At 47.7% G+C, this 22,230-nt stretch overlaps 1 protein-coding gene across 3 annotated transcripts in view; it reads left to right on the plus strand.

Annotated features, from left to right (window-relative positions):
- The window catches only part of INSC (INSC spindle orientation adaptor protein), a 110,438-nt gene that overhangs the window by 75,165 nt on the left and 13,043 nt on the right, over positions 1-22,230 (plus strand). For 2 of the 3 annotated variants that reach the window (XM_084772017.1, XM_084772019.1), the window contains exons 8-9: positions 16,033-16,204; positions 19,881-20,059. In XM_084772017.1, the coding sequence (XP_084628143.1) occupies positions 16,033-16,204; positions 19,881-20,059 (351 nt within the window). Of the gene's footprint in view, positions 1-16,032; positions 16,220-19,880; positions 20,060-22,230 lie in introns of all 3 variants that reach the window. The other variant, XM_084772018.1, reaches the window with a different exon arrangement.

Here is a 22,230-nt window from a genome sequence, read left to right on the forward strand (position 1 = left end):
GGTCTTCCCTGTAGAGACCTAGTTCAGCTCAGCCACAGGCTCCACATGGGTTTGGTACTCAGGGTCAGTCCACTTCTAGAAGTCAGGCATGCTTTTCCTGGTCCCTGGCAGACAGCCTTGTCTCACTAACTGGACTGTGCTAGGCTTAGGGGAGATGGAAGTTAGCTTGCTCCCAAGGCCAAGCATGGAGAGCCCGGGAGTACAGATAGAGGTGGGAGGCTGGCCTGTGACCTCATAGGAAGTTTCCTTCTTTCAGAGTTCCTGGTGAGAGAGAACCAGAGAGCCAGCATGGACTTGGTGCCCTGCAGTGGGTGTCTAGAGGCAGTTGGAGGGAGACTGGGAAAGCAGTCTTAGGAGAGCCAGAGGACCCTGAGGCGGCCATTGGTCTGTGGGGCTTTGTGTCTCTAAGAAGCTCCATGCTCAGCAAATGAGGGGAGCCTGGAGAGATGGCAGTGTTCTCAGGACAACATTTAGGAAGTGAGTGGAGCAAGACAACCCAGGATAGAGCCAGGGCCTCGAAGCCGCACAGCACAGTGAGAGCAGACACTCCCAGCTCTGTTGAGATGGACAGATCAGAGCCTCTTTCCTGAAACACTGGCACCACAGACTGGCATTGCCAAGAACTGCAGTGTTTGGAGAGGACGAGAGCGTCCCAAGGAGCCTCTGGCTTTTGCCTTTGTCTTCCATGCAATACAGTGGTAGCTCCTTTGTCAGAGGGTAACAATTCGGTGGGTCTCCAGTTGGGACCTGGGTGGGGGACATATCCTGCCTGTGTCTAGCTTGTTTGTCTCCACAGAGTAGTCTAGGGAGACTCTGCTTTGTCCCCCAAAGAGACTGGGTGCTGAGGGTTTTGCAACGGCTCTAGTGGAGTTCTAGGTGTGACTAAAGTGAGGGCCAGGTGCTGCTGCATCAAAGAATGCGACCAAAGAAGAACAGCAGAACTGATCACATGGCCCAGATGAGGCGTTGCACACCTGTGGAAGAGAAACTTGCAGGTCTGAGACCATGAGAGGGTTGAGACGTTCCCTGCCCAGGGCTCAGACAACTTTAGCCGCTTGTCTAGACAGCTCTAGAAATGGCTCCTCAAGCCTTAGACAAGAGGCAGTCTTGCCTTCAAAAGAACATTCTTTTATTTCTTCCCCTCCACCTCCGTGTGTGTGTGTGTGTGTGTGTGTGTGTGTGTGTGTGTGTGTGTGTGTGTGAAATAAGGAGTTAGTTCACTGTGTCCTGGAGCCAAAGGGAGAGTTTAATGAAGATCGATAAAGAAATTAAGGAAGAGCAGGGAAAGGTAGATGCGCTCAATTTCAAGGCCAACTAGAAAATCTCTGGGGGCGTGGGAATGGAAACTGCTGCTTATCGTGTGAGCAGCAGCTCATCAGTCAAGCTCTGGAGTGCGCGGAAGATGGAGACGGGGAGGCCTAGGCAGAGGCCCAGGACAGGAAGAAGTGGGCTTTGAGGGGGCAAGGGAGAGGCTTGGACCTGGGCAGGACAGAGGAGGCTCTGTGGCCCAGTCTTCTGTTAAGGGGTGTGGATCATTTCTTTTTCTTACAGTCTAGCTTCCAGTGTGGCAGGAACAGAGAGGATTATGGCTTGAAAAGGCGGACTCAAACTCCGAGAACCCCCCGCCCTCCGCCCTCTGGCCCCCCTGCCCCACCCCCACCCCTCGCCACCGTGTATCTCCTCGCTTGCTTTTTTACTAGCATTCCACCGACATGGTGGGCCAATACTGTCCCAAGAGTGCTGGCTAGGAGCAGCACTCTCCTTGCCAATCAGTTCCAGCCTGGATTTACACACGGATGAGAGCTGTCAGGCAGTCTGGAGACCAAAGTGATTCAGATGGGGGCTCTGTGGGACACCATGTGCTGTGCAACAGCGGCCCCTGGTGGACAAGAGCTCCACTGTCAGCCCTTTGAGGCTGCCCAAGAAGGTCTTTTCTTGGAACTACTGTGACTACTGGGCTCTGCGGTCTAGAACCAGCAGTTAGGACCTGTGATGTACGTGGGGGCAGTGTTTAAAATTCAGGTCAACTAGTGTTTCTTACAGGAGTGTCACCCTCTAGGTGAAAGGTGCCGACAGATCTTGCTACGTCTCTACTATGTCCCTAACTTCTATCCCCGAGGCTTCCCCAGAAGATCAGCTATGCATCTTTTACAGTTAATTAGCTAATCAATCATGTATGCTAGAGTGAGCATATGCATGTACCACAATGCACATGTGGAGGTCAAAGGTCACCTTGTAAGAGTGAGTTCTTTCTTTTCTTACACCATGTGGGTTGAGGAGGCTGAGCAGCTGGTCCCGCTCTGTAACTTCTGGGCATAGACACCCTCCTGTCTCCCAGGTAATTACTGAGCATGCTCTCTGACCCTCACTGCCTTCTGTATTCAGAGCTGGAGATGCTGCCCAGCTCCACATGTAACCTTGCTCCCCTCTGAGCTCATCTGAGGTAAATTTGGAGTGATGACCTTCTGCATGCTTGTGCTACACACACTGTGTCCCCTTGTACAGCGCATTCTCCTGTGAGGCCTCTGCTTCTGCTGGGCTAGCTTAATGGAGAGTTTTTTTTCTTTACCTCTGCTTGTTGACTCCAAGTTCATAGCCAGCTCTGACTGACATCCTTTCCAAAAGCTCTCTTGCCTCTTTGGCACGAATATCCAGAGCTCTGCCTGGGCTTCCACACCAAGGGACACTATCCTGCAAGCTGCTTTGGTTTGTCAAGGAAATGGCTTGTATGTAGAGCTATACAGGCCAATGGCATTTGGGCATGGCTGAGGACACATTGTTTTTCAATGGGAAGATAGGTGTGTGTGTGTGTGTGTGTGTGTGTGTGTGTGTGTGTGTGTGTACGCACATGTGTGCTCACACTCACCATTCACACCTGTATCATTTCTACCACCAGTCAGAGGGATGGTGGTAGGTGTTGAAGGTGTGCCTTTCAAAGCCTTTGCTAGCAGTTTCAGGGGCCTATGTGAGGTGGAGGCAGCAGCTGGATGGGTGGGTTGGGATGTAAAACCTACAGGGCCCTTCAGCAAGGGAATGATGGCTAAAATAGATAAAGGATTGCTCTGGGATGTGAGCTAAGTCCCATTTGCACACTAGGATCTCAGGTTTGTGCCACATTCTCCCCCCTCCCTCCGTCCCTCTCTCTCTCCCTCCCTCTCTCCCTCCCTCCCTCCTCAGAGCTGGGACTCAAATGATCACATCTCCAAGCAGACATAGGGGGCTGGTGGGCCAGGCTGAACAGCCCGTGTGAGACAGGTGAGATTAAGAGCAAGCAGTTGAGACCAGGCATGCCTCCTGGGCAGAGGCTGCCATGCTGGCAGTAGCAGCAGCGAGGCCTGTTCTCTCTTGGCTACTGGTTTGCTAAGGAAACAGAAGGATGTTTCCCAGTACCAATGAGGGAGTTTTCTGATAGCATGTGGAGCATGAAGGAACTTTGTAAGACACAGTGTGGTGCAGGAAAAGGAGAACGTGCTGAGCTCTCTTCCCTGGGAATGCTGGTCCCCCTTGCCTGGGTGCCTGAGGAGATGCTGCCAGAGAAGACACTGAAGCAGAGCTTGCAGCCTCCTGTCCCTCTGCCTGGCTTTTGAAAGCTCCCTTCCTCCTCTGTGTACAGTGACCCAGAGGGGGGAGCGTGGGGGGCAGGGTTAGAAGATGCAGGCCTGTGGATAAAATGTTTTGCTCGGTGTTCACTTCCTCCTTAGAATCCAAAACAGTCAGAGAGGACAGAAAATTGCCTGTGAACATGGTGCTGGTGCTGGGGTGGAGGGAAGCCATGCTACAGGGACCTCACAAAGGGGGCTTGACTGGGGGGTTGAGGTGATACTTTTGGATACCAACACCAGGCTGAACTTTGGCTTCTAAGTGGAGAAGTGCCACCAGGAGAGGAGCAGGGGACACGAGGTTTCTGTCAGCAAAAGGAAATGGGAGATTGAGAGCATGCATTCAGATTGGGGCGGAATGGGACCAGGAAGATGCCCTTCCCGCAGCATTCTGGTGATGACAGTGCAGAAGGGACAGCAGGACAAGGCAGCCCTCAGATCATGGATCAGGAGTCATCACCTGCTATTCCCTGAGAGCAAGTGGTGGGTCCACTGGTCACCCACGGAGAATGGGGAGAAACAGGGTGAGAGAAGGGCTGTGAAAAAGAAGAGGAGGCTCCCAGAGGGAGAGAGACAGGGACAGGAGAGATGAGTGGAGATGAGGAATGTGTACGATTCCCCAAAGCAGTGCTGGGGCCTCTCCTTAGGTCGCTTCAGAGGCACAGGGGAAGCTGCATGTAGATCTATGAGGTGAGGTGGTCAGCTGCCTCTGACTCACTCAGGCACAAACTCATCTTTCATTATGATTTTAAAGTTTGTTTTTCTTATGCGTAGTGATCTGGAGCACTATTTCCTATCCCTGTTGTCCACTTGGCTGCCTTTTGTGTGTATGTGTGTGAAATGTCAGTCTGGGATATTTTCTTGTTTGAAAATATTACATCGTTTGTCTTGCCTTATTGATGTACACATTTTAAAATGTATTCTAGACACAAATCCCTCTTCAGATAGAGGTAGTGAAAATTAATGTTGTCAGCCCATGGTTTGCTTTATCATTCTCTTAATGTTGTCATTTGATAAATAGAAATTCTTGATTTTGTTAAGGTCCTATTTATTGATCTTTCTTTTTATAGTGAGTGCTACTTCCATCCACTTAAGAAACCCTTGCTTTCTCCAAAACTATGAGGATAGTCCTTGTATTTTATTTGAGACTGTCCTTGTTTAATTTCTGTTGTTGTGATAAAATATCCTGATATATTGGAGTTGACAGTTTTAGATTACAGTCTGTCACTGAGGGTTGGGCTGTCACAGCACATGAGCTCTAAGCAGCTGGTGACATCACATCCTCAGCCAAAAAGCAGAGAGTACAGACTGCAGGAATCCTTGCTTGCTTGCTCTCAGCTAGCTTCCTACAGTTACACTGCCTAGCTAATTATACTGCACAGGGTCCATGCCTAGGGCCTGGTGGCACCTACAATGGACCAGATCTTCCTAAATCACTTAATAAATCCTCACAGACATGCCCCTCAGGCCAACTGGCCCAGGAAGTCCCTTATTGAGAGTCTCTTCCCAGATGATGCTGGGCTGTGCATAGCCAGCCATCACCAGGAGGCTCACTCATTGGATGACTACATTTTTGACTCATGACTCACTTTACCTCATGTTCGAAAGCTCAGTTCTTCTCCCCACACAGTTAGGCAGTTGAGCCTACACCATGTAGTGAAAAGGCCACCCCTAAGCTGAAGTGGTACATTCACCTAAACAAAGTGACAGGTTTCTGGACTTGATTTTTTTCTGTTCTATTAATCTTTTTGGACCATCCTTTTACCAATATAACACAAATCTCCCTATTTAAGAAAATTTGATATTGATAGCAGTGCAAGTACTTACTTTTGTTCTTTAAGATTATAGTGGCCGTTCTTTGTGCTTCTAGATTCATTTTACAACCATTCTTAGTGTTTTATACTTTAATTAAGAGTGCTTCAAATTTTTATATTAGGTTGACATCTTAAACAGTTGTGTGTCCTGATCAATGAATGGAACACATTTCACTCCTGAATATACAATTCCTTTAAGGATTGACCCCTTATATATCTTTTAATTCAAAGCTATGTTTTACGGCAATGTAAGCAGTGTTTTTAAGTGATTATCTTTGAAATGTTGCTGCTAATACACTGAAAATACACTTTCGATATTGTATTCAGTGGTTGTGCTAAGTCCACTGCCACACTGGTTCACCTCTTTCTGCACACGTGCACTGTGGGTAAAGAACAGAAGGAGGATTGCTCTTCTACACCGTCATTTCTTCTCTTGTGTGACTGCACTGGAGGCCACAGTGTTAGGATGGAGGCACTGATGATGGATTCCTTTGTCTTGCTGCTGTTTCAGAAGAAGACTAATGTACCACTGACCGGTTCATTGGCATGTATGGTGGATCTTGAGGAAGTGAAGTTAGGAAGCAGGCACACTCTCCAAGAAAAAATTTTTTTTTGTACCATGAGGTTTCTCTGTGTAGCCATGACTGTTCTGAAGCTCACTCTGTAGACCAGGCTGGCCTAAAACTCAGAGATCCACCTTCCTCTGCCTCCTGAGTGCTGGGATTAAAGGCATATGCCAGCACGCCCATCTAGTATTAGAACTTTTAATACCTCCCTAGACGATAGCATCTATCATCTGCGAATCGCTCAGCTGAGTGCTTCGGGTGTAGCCCAGGTCCCAGCTGGGCCTCCATGGGGCTTTGTTGGAAACTTGGCATTTTCATATCAGCACAAAGCTAGTAACATTGACCCAAGGAGCAGTCACCCTGAGCCAAATGCCTTCATAGCAGCTCTTTGAAGTGTGCTTTAAAGGCACTCCTCTCCTAAGAGAGAGGTTATTTTCTAACTAGACTTCCAAGTGATCTAGGCCACGATGTCGCTCCACTGCCAACACTGCTCTCTGCTTTCTTTGCATCTTTCTCCCTAGGCCTCACTGGCTTTCCCCTCAAAGGGGCCACATAATCCTGCTACCCACGATCCCATTTACTTTCCTTCCTTTCTTTCTTTTTAAAAATACTTTATTCAGATTACATCCTGACTGCTATCCCTCACTTGTATCTTCCTCTTGCCCTCTTCCTCTTTCATCCTATTCCCCTCCCCTAGACCTCTAGGGGACCTCCTCCCCCACCATATGATCACAGCCCATCAGGTCTCATCCTGATGGCCTGCTGCCCCTTCCTGTGAGTGCCACCAGGCCTCTCGACCAAGGGGAAGTGGTTAAATTGGGGGCACCAGAGTACATAGCAGAGGCAGTCCCCGCTATCCCGACAACTGTGGAGAATGAGCTGTCAGTTGGACAGATCTGACAGGGGGTCTAGGTTTACTGCGTGCATTGACCTTGGTTGGTACAGCAGTTTGTGCAGCGACCCCCTGGGTCCAGATCCGCCTGCCTTGATAGTCTTCCCGTGGTGCTCCTGGACCCTCTGAGTCCTTCTCTCTGCCCATTCTTCCTCACCACTCTCACATGAAGTCCAGTAGCAAGTTCCAGCATCTGTCCCAATCCCCCACTGAGTGGAGACTCTCAGAGGACATCTGTGTTGGGCTAATACTCATAAGTGAGTAAATGCCATGCGTGTTTCCCTGGGTCTGGGGTGTCTCACTCAGGATGATCATTTCTAGTTCCATTCATTTCCTTGCAAATTTCAAGATTTTCTTGTTTTTAATATCTGAGTAGTATTCCTTTGTGTAAATGTACCACAGGTGTTTTTTTTTTTTAATCTGTTCCTCGATTGTGGGACATCTAGGTTGTTTCCGGATTCTGGCTATTATGAATAAGGCTTGTTGAGCAAATGTCTTTTGGGTATATGTGAACAAGTGGAATAGTTGGGTCTTGAGGTAGATTTATTCCCTATTTTCTGAGTGCCAGATTGATTTCCAAAGTGGTTGTACAAGTTCACACTCCCACCAGCAATGAAGGAGAGTTCTTCTTTCTCCACATCCTCCCCGCCATGTGCTGTCACTTGAGTTTTTGATCTCAGCCCTCCTGATGGGTATAAGATGGAATATAAGATGGGTATAAGAGTCATTTTGATTTGTATTTCTCTGATGACTAAAGATGTTGAGCATTTCTTTAAGTGTTTCTCAGCCATTCGGTATTTCTCTATTGAGAATTCTCTGTTTAGCTCTGAACTCCATTTCTTAATTGGGTTATTTGGTTTGGTGGTGTTTAATTTCTTGAGTTCTTTATGTATTTTGGATATTAGCCCTTTGTCAGATGTAGAGTTGGTGAAGATCTTTTCCCAGTCTGTAGGCTGCCATTTTGTTCTGTTGACAGTGTCCTTTGCCTTTCAGAAGCTTTTCAGTTTCACGAGGTCCCATTTATTAATTGTTGACCTTAGAGCCTGAGCTGTTGGTGTTCTGTTTAAGAAGTTGTCTCCTGTGCCAATGAGTTCAAGGCTCTTCCCCACTGTTTCTTCTAACAGATTTAGTGTCTCTGGTTTTATATTGAGGTCTTTAATCCATTTGGACTTGAGTTTTGTGCATGGTGATAAATATGGGTCTAATTGCATTTTTCTGCGTGTAGATATCCAGTTAGACCAGCACCATTTGTTGAAGATGCTATCCTTTTTCCATTGAATAGATTTGGCTTCTTTGTAAAAAATCAAGTGTCCATATGTGTGTGGATTTATTTCTGGGTCTTTGATTTGATTCCATTGATCAATCAGCCTATTTCTATGCCAATACCATGCTGTTTTAATTACTGTTGCTCTATAGTACAGTTTGAAATCAGGGATGGAGATTCATCTGGGGGATCTTTTATTGTACAGAATAGTTATAGCTATTCTGTTTTGTTTTCCAAATGAAGTTGAGAATTGATCTTTCAAGGTCTTTAAAAAATTGTGTAGGTATTTTGATAGGGATTGCATTGAATCTGTAGATTGCTTTTGGTAAGACACTCTTCCATTTTCTATTGTGATTTTATGTTTGTATTTATCCACTGTGCTTGAAAGAACAGGAAAGGTCGGTGGAGGTTGATATATTGGCTTGTTTAGTTTCTGTGGCTTTTTGAGTTGTCCACAAGTCTAAAACAAGTCATTTTATAGGGAGCCTTGAGCCACAGGCACGGACACGGCTTAGTCCCGAACCCTGTCCCAATCTGGTTCATACTTTGATTTCTGCCTCTGACCCACGTGACTCTCTGCCCTGTCCTCAGCTTCCACCTGCCTTCGTTTTTTCTCTCTGTCCATAACTAAAATTTCATTTTTGACTGATTATATTCTAGATGAGCCGACCCATTCTTCCAGGACCCAGAAACAGGCTTTTTGGAATTTTCATTCATTTTGAGTTTTCCTGTAGGTCTTGGATATTTGAGAAGACAGAATCATGAAGGAGAAAAGTCTTAGGAGCTGGGCATGGTGCCTGTCATTCCAGCACTTGGGAGGCTGGGGCAGGAAAATCTTAAGTTTGAGGGAGGGAGAGAGAGAGAGAGAGAGAGAGAGAGAGAGAGAGAGAGAGAGAGAGAGAGAAAAGAAGAAGAAGAAGAAGAAGAAGAAGAAGAAGAAGAAGAAGAAGAAAAGAAGAAGAAGAGGAGAAGAAGGAGGAGAAGGAAGAGGAAGAGGAGGAGGAGGAGGAAGAGGAGGAGGAGGAAGAGAAGAATGAGGAAGGGAGGGGAAGGAGACCCTGAAACTCTTGGTAGTTTTCCCCATGGCCAAGTTTCCACCACATTTACACAATTCCATTGTTGTAAGGCACTTAGCTGGTTCCTCTGGAATTCACTGAAAATCAAACCTAAAGCAAAGTCAAAATGAAAGTTCTAGCACAAACCAAGATGGCTGACCAGAACCAACGATATATGAAGAGCCCTCGTATACAGATTGTGTTCTTTCAATATTTGCATAAGGGCTGCTTCTACACTGTTTTTGGCAATCTATGGGAAAATACTACTCATAAATCTGACATAATTTTCTACACTTTGAGCACCCTGGTCCCATGAGTTCCACACTCCTGCCCTCAGACCCAGGTCCATGAGCCCTGCTGTCCAGGTGCCCAACCTTGTCCCCCACATGCACCCCTACTCACTAGGAACATCTGACCTCAGGCCCCTCCATCCCACTCCACATCAGAGCTAATTAGCTGTAAGAGCTTCTAGCAGCCTGTTCTTTAAGGGTGCAAACGTGCTTTGATTAGATGACTCTCTTGGCACCAACTTTACGGCTAGGGATGGGAAATGGGCAATTAGGGTCTGGAGACTTCCTGAGATGGAACTAGTGTTTGGAGGAGCTGGACTCAGGCAGGGCTACTCCTCAGCCTTTCAGAGGAGCTGAGCTGGATGACTTCACTGACCTGGCCATTTCTCCAGTTCTTCCCTTTCTTTCCCAAAGGCTCCATAGAGGAAGGCACAGGGCTAGGATCCAGAACTAACATCAGGGTCACCATGCTGTGCTGTGTAGCCTGGGTGAGCTCCCTGCTTCTCTGCCTGTTTTCGCCTCGTTGAATCCTGGGCCTCATTGGGGTGTCAAGGACCTAAAGAGAATGCAGTGCAGGGTTAAGACTGAGGGCTCCAAACTAGAGGTGTGTGTGTGTGTGTGTGTGTGTGTGTGTGTGTGTGTGTGTGTGTGTGTGTGTGTGCGCGCGCGCGCGCGTGTAAGTGACCTGGAAGGATCATATCAGGTAAATACGTGTTGCAATTGTGATCAGATCAGGGTGGGGTGACAGCTGGAAGGACAGAGCTGGCCTCAGCCCAGGGAGGTAGGTGACTTGACCTGGGTCTAAAAATCAGGAGGTAGGAGGGAAGCAGGAACAACACTTGAGTTTTAAGCAAATTGAGTCTGAGATGCTCGTGGAATATATCAGCTAATTATGTTTTTGGAGTTAAACATATAAAGGTCCAGTAGGGGTTTGAAAATACAGGTGTGCATGTTGGGGAAAAGGAGTCAAGATTTAGCCCTGAGAGTCACCAGAATGAGACCCTAAGGCCATGTGAATTTGAGTCTAGCTTCCAGTATGGCACAGAGTGGCGGCAAAAGCTGGCATGTGGCTCTCAATGAGAAGAGGCTAAAAGAGCAAACAGAGGGATGCTACCAGCTGAGAAGGACATGAACCCTTAACGTGATCTGTGCTGGAGTCCTGAGAAAGAAGTTCAAGATGGAGAGAGAGTTCTCAGCAGGAGTCAGGGTTGCAGAAAATCACACCAAGAGCACGACTGAGCCACATCCTCTGTGAGCTTAGTGTTCTGCCCCACCTCTCCCTCGACACTCTCTTGTTCCCATTTCTCTCTGTTCTTGTCATTTCTCTGCCTCTGTCACTTACGTCTGCTTTATCTCTATGCTGATGACCGACTAGGCGCTTGTCACAATGCAGGACTCAGTGGCTGACAATAGCAATGCCTGGTGCTACACCAGCCTAGGACCCCTGGCTAAACGGTTTCTAATTGTGCATCTTAGCATTCCCAGTCAGTCACAGATGATACCCAGTTAAAAAAGCCTTGGCTCTAGATTGTGTGACCCTATGTACACACAAGTGCGTCAACTTGTGAATCCGCTGACACCTAAATGCCTCCAAGAGGGTCATACGGTAGAGGCCTGGTTGCCAGCCTGTGGTGCTACTGGGAGCTGGTGGAACCATTGTGGCTAAGGATTGGCGGAAGGAAGCTAGGACGTTGGCGATGCCCTAGAGAACATTGGAACCCTGGCTTCTCTTTCTTTACCACCTGGCTGCCTTAAGGTGAACAAGGCACCTCCATAACGTGCTCCCACCATGAGGCAGTCAGTGTGTTGCCATGAGCCTGAAGCAAAAAGGCCAAGTAACCATGGACCACAAAAAACACTGAAACTAGGAGCCCAAACAAGCCTGTCCTCCTTATGAGGTAATTTTCTCAAGTATTTTGTCACAGTGAAGGAAAACTAACTGACACGTTACCCGGAGGCCTGAGGTTCTCACTTTTGGAGGAGACTGCAGAGAGAGAGGGACTTAGGAGTCTTTGAGGCACACAGAATAGAGGAGATGGCCTCCCGGCATCTGAAGACAACTAAGCCTCAGGTGGGGAAAGGATGGATGGATAGCGCCACCATGTGGCAGGCACTGGCCATGCAGCCTCTCACTGAATAATTACAATACTCCGTTCAAGTTGATGTTTTGAATACCCGTTTTATAAGAAAAATGAAAGCTGCCGACACTGGTATTATTGCCCTAAATTTTAGGATAAAGGCTCAAAGGAGTAAGGAAAGTGTTCAGGTATTAAGAGGCAGGATTCACATTAATAGGTCTGGGCCCAACATCTGCACATGGTGATATTCTCGAAATTGGCATGAGTGCTAAAAAGCCTATCAGCCAGTGGCATGGAGCCCTAGGTGATGAGATCTGGTGAGCTGGGCTGCACTGGAGCTCTGGGGATGGCGGTGTGGTGAGCTGGGCTGCACTGGAGCTCTGGGGATGGCGGTGTGGTGAGCTGGGCTGGGCTGGAGCTCTGGGGATGGCGGTGTGTATGGAGACTGACTTGTGTGGCAGCTGCTAGTGGCAAGCTAAGGGAAACCAGCAGCATCTGAACCAAGGAAGCCTGGCTCCTACAGAAAAAGCCACCAAACAGAGAAACATGGACAGCATCCCCCAGTTTACCAAACACAGAGCCAAGCAAACCACATAAGGCAAAACAAAACAATACAAAAGACTCAAGTTCATTTTGATTCACACAAGTTAAAATACAGTTTTATGGTTCCATCTTTATTAATTTTCTGTTGCTGTGATAAAATACCATGACTAGACAACTTAAAGAAAACATGATTTTTGGCTTATGGACACAAGGAGAGTCCATGGCTGTGGGGAGGCACGGCAGCGGGTGGCAGAGCAGGGAGCTGGTTGATCATGTTTTATCTGTATAGGAAGCAGAAAAAGGAGAGAGTGGGTGAGACTATAGACCCTCAAAGCCTTCCCCCAGTGGTAAAATTCCTCCAGCAAGGCCACATCTCCTGAAAGTCCCATAACCACCCCAGATAGTGCCACCATCTGGAGACAAGTGCCTACTGGAGATATTGCCCATCCAAGCCATCAAATTACTAAAGATTATAAGCATAATATGAAAACCAGAGAAGAATATTGCATTACATATCTTTCTATAGGCTTGGTAAGTATAATTTGCTACAGCCATATGGCAAAGCAAATTCGCAGTATTAGTAAGGATGTGCAAATGCTGTGCCTTAAGTCCTACATTAAGACCCCCCAGGGAAATTGGCACATTCCCACCAGAAGATGTTTAGAAGAATACTTGGAACAGCATTGTCCAGTATAGCAACCCACCCACAAAGACACTCAAGTGGCCATTGTCAGGGGCATGCATGCATGAATTGCAAAGAGTGTACACAGTGAAATAACATACAGCTGTGAAAACAAATGTCCCACAAACACACACAGTGACGAAGAAGGAGTTTCATAAGCACAAGGGTATCTGGGGGAGAAGGAGAATCCCTTTGTATCTGATAGCACCATTTATGTCTATTGTGAAGCCCATAGACCTTGGTTTATTTAGACATGGGTATAATAGAAACAAAGGGCATCAACAACACAGATCCCAGGGTGAGGCCTTGTCAGTGGTAGGTGATTGGAGGGATGAAATGAAGAAGCCTTAGCTTAATGCTGTTTCTAAGATCTAGAATTTCTGAATATTCAGCATACATATGTCTTCTCATAGGTATCCATTTTATTATTGGAATCCTTTATAAACCATGCTACCCCTTATATATTCAATGTATTCAAATGTAAATAAGTAAGCATATATTATATATTCTATTCCTTTACATAGATAATGCATTTTATGAGTACATATTAATATGTGTATTATACATAAGAATAAGTAATATATGTTGTGTGATTCATGTTGAAGGGACAATATATTTTATAGTTAGTACTCGGCCAAGGGCAATTTGAAGCTTAATCAACACACCCGAAGAAGGCAAGACAGTGAGCAGTTCATCACTTGGACACCCAGGACCCCACAGGTCCTCTGGGAAATCCAGCAGGTGCAAGGACTCCAGGGTCCACATCACCTGGGGCCAAGGTTCTGTGGAATCGAAATTGAATTGGCTTCTATTCAAATGCTGTCCTCTCTTCAGTCTTTGCTCACAGCCTCCTCCTGTTTACAATGTCATCACTTTTTTTATTGGTATTAATCTACAATGTATGCTAAAGTGTTAGGTCAAATGTTACTTTTTGGCATTATTTTTTTCCCCATCTTTCAAAAATCCCAGTATATTTCAGGCATCAAGAACTCATAGTGAACTAGCTGTGGTCTCCATGCTAGCAGAGCAGGAGTCCAGGCAGACACAGGAGTAGAGACTCACATCACTGTACACTGCATGCGAGTTCTCTGTGGACCTGCTGCCACGCAGGTTTCCGGCCTGTCTGTGAATCTGGTAGGAGCCGCGTGGAGAGGGATGCAGAGAGTCTCTTTTAAGTAACTCACAGTTACTTAATCCCGCTTGGAGAAACAATGTTCTTTTTTTATTAAAATGTAATAAAAACAACAGAAGTACTTCAGCGTGGAAAGCCAGAGTGAGCCTTCTTGCCAAGCTGGACTGTGGGTGTGTGTTAAGTCACGGGCAGCTTCCAGAAGAAGTAGAGCATCCTATGGGGAGTCACCCTGCACGCTGGCTTTCTGTGGTGACAGTCACTTCCTCCACCACAGGATCACTCTCTCCTGGAGCAGTGTTTCTGCAGCACGAGGCTTGGCACTTGGTCTGTACTTATGCAGGCCACAGACTGACTGACGTATGGCCTGGAGAGAGGGGTTCCTATGTGGGCCTTGGGTTTCACTGGGTCCTGAGACCGCCAACTCAGATCAGCTGAGAATCAGAGCAGCAGCATGCTTGTTTGAGTCTGACTGGTGTTCCAATGGAGTAAGAGACCAGGGTAGCAGCAGTAGCTACAGCCAAGACAAGTTTGAGGGCACTGGATGGATGTGGACATTTTCCCACTGGGGACCTCATAGCTTCTTAGCAACGCTCTTGACTGATGCTCTAACGGTGATGCGAGCCAGTCAGCTGAGAGGCTTCTTGTGTTGGCAATAGAGCTGCTTCCTGTTTCCAGGCCTGCAGCTGCCCTGTGGGCTCAAACAGGCCTCTCCAAAGGCCTGTTAATAAAATATCTGGCCTGAGTCCAGGCCTGCCAGGGGCAGGCTGACTGAGCTTTGTTCCTTTTATTAAGCACATCCAGGTGAGTTTTTACTGCAGCCTGTTTCCTGGGCTCTTGTTTCCACATTTGTCTCCTTTGAGTCTGAAATTGCCAATGGCCTTTGCAGCTAATGGACCTCTCAGGTCCCCAGAGCCATTTGAGGGAGGCACAGGATGGGGGGTGATGGTAATTAATCAAGTGAAAGGTGAGCTCTGGGGGCCACTAGAGTTAGTAGCAAGAGGTAGGGATACGGAGACAGGAGGATCAAGTTAGAGGCAGGTGGAGGGGACATTAGTCAAGGCATCTTTGTGTTCCTCCCTGTCATCCTTCCTCCTGCCCCCTGCTCCAGTGCTGTCCTTAGATGCCTGGCATCTTCATCCTTGCTCCTGGAGCAGCTGCAGGAACACTTATGATCGGTCCGTGGCAAGATCCTGCTGCTGCCTGTAAGGCCCACCCACTGACTCCTCAGGTGTGACTTCTCAGGGAGACGGGTCATGTCGTTTGGGTCCTGGGTGTTGAGGAGCAGGTCATCCCCTCCCAAACCCATGAGTTTGAAAGTTAAGGATCCAGGGCAGGTGGAAGAGCTTTTTCCTAGTTTTTCTTTCTGTGACCTGGGGATGCTTGACGCAGTGATGCAGCAACACACACATTCTACCAAGTGTGGAACCTGGCGCACTACGCTGCCCTACTACTGTGCCAAGAGCAGGTCTGGCTGGCGTAGGGCTGGGAAACAAGCCCTCTCTGATTGGGCAAAGAGAGTGAGGCTTTCGTGGGCGCAGCACTCTTTCTATGGAGAACACAGTGGAGGACAAGACAGGGAAGGAAGGCAGTGAGCGCAGCGTGCTGAGAAGGGTGAAGAGGAGAGGAAGGGGCCCACACCTCTTGAACTTGTCTTCTCCGCGAGGCATCACCCATTCTTATCATCTCCTGACCTCTGACACGCTGCTGGTGTATGAGAGCATAGTGTCAGGGTTGTGAGTCACACAGCCTGAAAGATGGAGCCCAGCCTGGAGCCCAGGATCAGAAGATCACTAAGATCATCACTGTTTCTGCTGCTTTTTGTAGTGATGCACAGCTGAAGTCAGCCCCTGGACACTTGGCTTGCTGTTTGCTATCTAGAAAGCCTACGGGAGGCCATGCATCCCTCCTGGGCTCTAATCAGAGGTGTTTAAATGTCCAGCTTTGGGTCACTTGGGAAGGGGTACGTCCTCAGGGTTTCTCTGGCTCTGCAAGGGATGTGAGCTGTTCTCAGAAGCGAAGGGTGAGAGGTGTTGGCCCTGTCTCGGGATGGTCACAAGCAGCGGCACCCTCCCTCTCAAGGTACATAGGAAGTTCTCTCTCTCTCTCCCTGTCTGCAGGTGGACGGTATCCTGTGCTTGGCTGACATCTTGACTGATGACAGCCACTCAGAGGCCACTCGAGCTGAGGCTGCGGCTGTGGTGGCTCAGGTTACCTCCCCACATCTGTCCTTCACCCAGCACCTCACAAGCTTCCTGGAGAACATGGAGGAAATTGTGACAGCCCTCATCAGTGAGTTACCTTGGGGTGAGCGGGACCCCTTGGTGAGAGGGCCTCAGCACAATTGTCTTCAAGAAGAACCAGGAAGGACTCACTGCCTGCTTTGCACCAAACCAGAACTTTCTCGTTCTGGAAAGATAGTCACACTAGGTGAACATTCACCATTAATGAGTCAGGGGCAGCTTTGAGGAGCCCTGTGATCAAGGGTCTCCTATTGGAAAGCTAGCAGCTCTTTAGCATCAACTTGAACAGTAGTTAGGGATCATATGGCCTTTCAGAAGGACAACAGACCATGGGAATCAGGGACAAATAGGGACTCTGATTTTGACTTCAATAGACTATATTCTTAAATTTTCAGTCATTGTACCCAATGGCTGGAGCAGTACTGACCAGCACAAGTGACTTCCCAGAGAGAACTAGCCATTCAGTTGCCCCGACCTGCTGTGGTCAACCCCATCTTTTGGCCTCCCATCATGGGACCATGAACACATCAACTCTTCTTGGGCCTCTTATTCAGACCTATGCATGCATGGCAGGAAAGCCGTAGTCCTCTGTCTAGCCTTCACTTTGCCAACCTGCAGAAACTAGGTAATAATGCTCAGAACCTTTTGTGGCAAGGTCTGAGTTCCCACTTCCATTCTTACCTGTGTTACTCACCATCTCTATGTCCATCTCTTATCAAAACTAAATGAAAAGTAATCAGGGCTGGCTCTTGGAGTTGTCACACCAGGTCTGGGAATAACTGGGAAAACTGCCTGGGTTTAGAGACAGTATAGCACGCTGGGATATCAGTTGCTGAGCTTGGGTTCCTGCTTTCTACATAACAGCTACCAGTCAGCAACATGATTGTGTGGGATTCTGGCATGCACTTACCAGGGCATCTTGTAAATCTCACTTGACAACTCTCTTCCTATATACAATGAGGGATTGGAACCCACGTCTCTAAGTGGTGCCTTCTGGTTCTAGGATTTTACCACTCAGATAGAGCTCTGCATACAGGAAACATCATCTAGGTGGACTTCACGCTCTACCCTGGCCACAGGGCCTGAGTTAGGAGAAATGGTGTGCCGACATTTACATTGATTCAAGAGCAAGAAAACATAGGATCCAGACAGAGCCCTGGCTGGAGGGATATCAGGAGGTACCAAAGCCCGTGCCTACTCTTGTGTGGAATCTGGAGGCCCAGAAATGGCGAGAGAGGAGGATAGTGTCATGATCCACTACGCCAGGCTCCCACCAGGACTCGGCAGGAATGAAACGACTTGAAGGAAGCCAGAAAAGAAGAGGAAAACAAGAGGCTTTGGGATCTGCATTAAGCTGACCAGCACAAGCACAAGCACAGACTGCATGTGGTCAGGCACGAGTTAAACCCAGCTGATTATTGCCTTGTAGGAAAGGCTAGACATATTTTAATATGAGAATTAAATGCCACACTGTGTAGAAGCTCTTCAAATAATAAACAGGCTGAAGTGTGTATACTCCAAACGACCCTTCACTGTTGTTAGGTGCCTGTTCCTGTTGCTTTGTCCAGACTGCGTTTTCCCCTGGAGAAGAACCTTCTCATTTAACCCACCCTGATGGAAGATGCTCTTCAGCCCATTCACAGAGTCAGCAGATGGGACACAAGTTCTGGGCAGGATGCCAGAGATCTGTTCTTTGGTGGGAAACAGCCTTCCGATTTCTTGCCGTTCCCTGGAAACATTTATAAATGAGTCGCTGGGATCCTCAATTTAATCTTCCTAACACACCCCAGGTGACTCAGACTGTAGTTCAGATAAATGTGCAGCAAAATTAAAAGGCACTTAAATGGCTGTGCTAATAATCGATGTGTCAGCACCAACGACAAGTGCACGAGGATAAGGGGCAACATTTCCCCCTTAAGGACAAATCTGCAAGTAGAGTGGTCCCACACCAAAGCCCGGATGTAGAGACCTGTATTTGGATGGAGTCGGATGCTTTCCCCAGTTAAAGGGTGAGGGGAGCATCGGCTGTGAGGAGCTTTTAATTACTTGTCTAATCTGTGACCCCCCAGCTCTGGATGATGAGATGTAGATGTTTGGTGGTCACACCTGGGCAGGTCAACAGGGAGCAGAACACCGTGGAGGTAGGCATTACTCCCCAATTGGGCCAAAGTCTATGTCTATGGGGACATCACCAAGGATGAGTCTGAGGGCCTGAAACAAGATGCAACCTGAAGAATAGAAGCAGTGAGGATCTGGGCATAAGATTGACCTAGATTTGTTCCTCACTGGATATAAGATCTCAGCGAGCTGCAGCATCAGGTATTTAATTAATAAAGTCATAATAAAAGTGGATTACTGTACAGATAAAAGGACCAAACGAGGTGAAAAATTAAAGCAGCTTCTGTCCTAGAGTAAGTGGTACCTTTGGCTGCCCCCTGTGAAACTCAGCTTCCATATCACTACGTATCTCTTTTTCCCTTGAAGGTGGGTCCAAGTGGACTGGCGCAGCACAAGGCAGACTGTAGATGTGTAACTGATAATCCTGCCCATCCCACTTCAGGGGTGATCCACAGCTACACCCATGAGGATGCCGAGAAATGGCAGCTACAGAGTCAGAACTCTGAAGTGTAGGCCAGCAAGGGGTCGAGCTCAGTGCTGTCTCTGCACTTTCTTCTTCTGCTGGGAGAGGGTGGGGGCTGTCTTGGTCTTCCTTCTTCTGTCTCTGTAGAAGTGTTACAAGAGGGATAGGCCTTGACCTGTCACATCCTGGCTGCTGACCCAAGTTGGAGCTGAGACGTGGAAGCCAGGGCTATAGGAACAAGCAGCACCATGGACAGCACCTCTTCTGTCTCTTGAGGTGCACGTCCATTGCAGATTCTGTAAGGATCAAGGCATTGTCCTTCTAAAAAAGGCCTTAGGCCAATCACAAATTGCAGGTGGGGACATTTGGTTAGTGCTGAGTCACAACCATTAGGACTGAAGAGAGAGAGCCCTGCCACTCAAGAGCGTGTGTAATACTTTCTGTGGCCAGATGGCCTTTGCCATCTTGAGACCAAGACCAAAAAGAGATACAGAGGGCATCTGGAAGGCAAAGTATCTCCGTCAATTTTAGTCTCGCCACTCAGGCAACTTTAACATCCTAGTGTACATCACTGGAGAGATGGGAACTCCTTTCTGCCCCATGGCCTCTGTATGCACACACTATTCCTTTCATCTAGAACATGTCCTCCCCCGGATATTTTCATGACTGGCTCCTCACCTCTTGTTAGGCTTCATCTGTACAGACATGTCCTTGGATACATCTTCCTAAGTGACCCATTGGTTCCCCACTTATTCTCTACCTTAGAGTTTGTTTTCTCTCTCATGTTTACTATAATTGGCAACTATTCACATCAACTCTGCAAGGTTCACTTTCCCTTCCCTGCTGGCAGAGACTATGACCCAAAAGGACAAAGATGTGGCCTGTTTGGTCCATCCTACCATGCAAAGACTCTAGGTACCTAGGGTTCGCCCAGTAAGTACTGTGGGTGAACAGGAATCACACACAAGGCTCCTGTCTCAGCTCTGCTACTTCTGCAGATAGCATGGTTCCCTCTCCACTAACTAATTTGCTCACCTCTAAAAAGCCTGCCAAGACTCCCACTCAGAGCTACCATGGGGACTAAGGGAGATGAGTCATGTGCAAACACTTAGCCTTGAACGATTTCTCTCTTTTCACTTCTCAGAACTGTGCCAAGAGGCCTCATCAGGAGAAGTCTTCCTTTTGGCTTCTGCGGCCCTTGCCAACATCACCTTCTTTGACAAGATGGCCTGTGAGATGCTGCTGCGGTTGAATGCCATCCGTATCCTCCTGGAAGCCTGCGGTGACAAGCAGAGAGTGGACACACCTTATACTCGGGACCAGGTGAGAACCAGGAAGACTTTGTAGTTCACTCCTTAGAGCTGGACGCACCCGCAGATAGTCAGGGTGGGAACAGGTAGAGACCATGTCCACACAGGCTCGGCTGTTTGCCTAACTGGTTGGCTTCTCACAGGCGATGCCCAGTGCCTATTGTACCCGCAGGTGCTAGTCATGGCTGGAGGCTCTGCCGTGTATTGGTCTTCATTATGGATCTCATTCTTTACCTAGATGGCTGCACATGTTGAGTTTCTCCACCACGTGGCCTGGTTTCAGGCACCTTGGCCATCAAGTGCCTTATGCAAGGCTTACTCTGGTCGTGTCAGCTGAGATCCAATAATTATAATCAGAACAAAGCTTTTGAAGACAGATGTTTTGAGTTCATCTGATCTTTACTGTAGATAATTATGTTACTTTGGGCAACCCATTTTTCTTCATTTGTGAAATGTGTATACATAATTGCAGAGTTGAGGTAGGAACCAGATTAAACAAACAAACAAAAAAAAGATTGAGGGAATACGGACTCTTGGTGTAGACTCTGGCACAAAGATGCTGTAAAGTGGGTAGATGGCCCATTGGGGTTGTTAAATCCTGTACACAGCACTGAGTGAGAACCTGCAGCGTGAAGTCTCCTTGTGTGTAGAATGGGATGCTGTTTCTGGCGTGGCTGTCCCATGACTCTTCAGAGTCCCTCACCTGAGAACAAGGAATGGCAGTGCCCTTCATGGAGTCTCACCAACACTTAGGAGGAGGGCATCTCAAAAGAGCGAGAATGTGGACAAGTAAGAGGCAGGTGGACACTTTCCCTGCGTCTGGATTCAGGAGGGTTTTTCCCCCAGTCCCTCTGTCTGAACCACACACATCTCCCACTGTCCTCAGCATGGCTTCACCTTCTGCCCTGGCTCCAAGCAGCCACTTAGCTAGTGAGAGCATACCCATTAAAGAAACAAATGGCTCTTTGCTGTGGCAGAGGGAGGATTAAGGTGATCAGAGGGCTCTCTGTAATGAAGACAAAGAAGATAAATTGGGCTCTGAGTGCTCGCCGCCCCCTGAAATACTTAAGAAATTAAATGCCCAGTAAGGCTTCCGGTAATGAGCATGCCAGTGACGCCAACGCTGTGCAAAGCCTGCTGGTCTTGGCTATGTACTCAGTGCACCTCTGTTTGGACAGTGAGAACTCCTCTATCATTTAGGCGAGCCAAGTCCACTTAATTTGTTGAGCAGAAGCCTCTCTGGCAAAGTCCATCCTGTGTTCACCCTTGGGGTATGAGCAGCTTTCAACTTAGCCATGGGTCTGGGGTCTTCCATCTGTGTCTGCCAATCTAGAAGAAGATAGTCTGCCAATCTAGAAGAAGATAGTACGGGTTCAATCTGGATATCAGGCGTCAGGAAGATTGTTCTAGGCTGAGGATGTAGCTCAGTTGGGAGAATGCCATATACCTACCGTATACAAAGGCCTGAGTTGGACTCCCAGAGCGGGGAGTATGGCACATGCCTGTAATTCCAGCACTCAGGAAGTGGAAGCAGGAGGATCAGAAGTTCAAGGTCACCCTCAGATACTTAGAGAGTTTGAAGACAACTTGAGACCATATCTTTGGGGGGGGGGGGAAAGAAAGAAAAGAAAAAGGAAAAGAAAAAGAAGACCCTGCACACCTGGCAGTTCCATGGTCCTGTGATTTCACACCTGTGGGGTACTGTGCAAAGGCTGTATTGTTCAGGGATCTAACCACAGACACAACAGGATAGGAAGGACAGCCTCCAAGACCTTGCACAAGCCATGTCAGTGACCTCTGAAGTAGAGGGTACTTACAACCGAAACTCGATGATCCTCACTGTGAATCGCTTTCACAGAGGCAGTGTGCTGCCTACACTTCCCATAGACATTCCTGGTGTGTTTGGTACTTCAGAATGACCACCTTTTACATCATCTGGGACTTCAATGTGAACACTACTTTATCAGGAATCCCTTCCTCAGAAATGCCAATTACTAGAGGATGTAATAGCGACTCGTCCTTCAAAGGCCCTCAGTAGTTGATAAGTCTCTGCCACATGTGTAAAATAAGAGTAGAAACAACACATCTTGGCTTTAGGTACAGTTGAGTTCAAATCCCATCTCCATCACTTCCTAGCTATGTGTCCTTGGACCAATCTCTTAATCTCTCTAAGCCACATTTTTC

The sequence above is a fragment of the Acomys minous genome, assembly GCF_964271855.1.
Source record: "Acomys minous genome assembly, chromosome: 2".
Lineage (NCBI taxonomy): Eukaryota > Metazoa > Chordata > Mammalia > Rodentia > Muridae > Acomys > Acomys minous.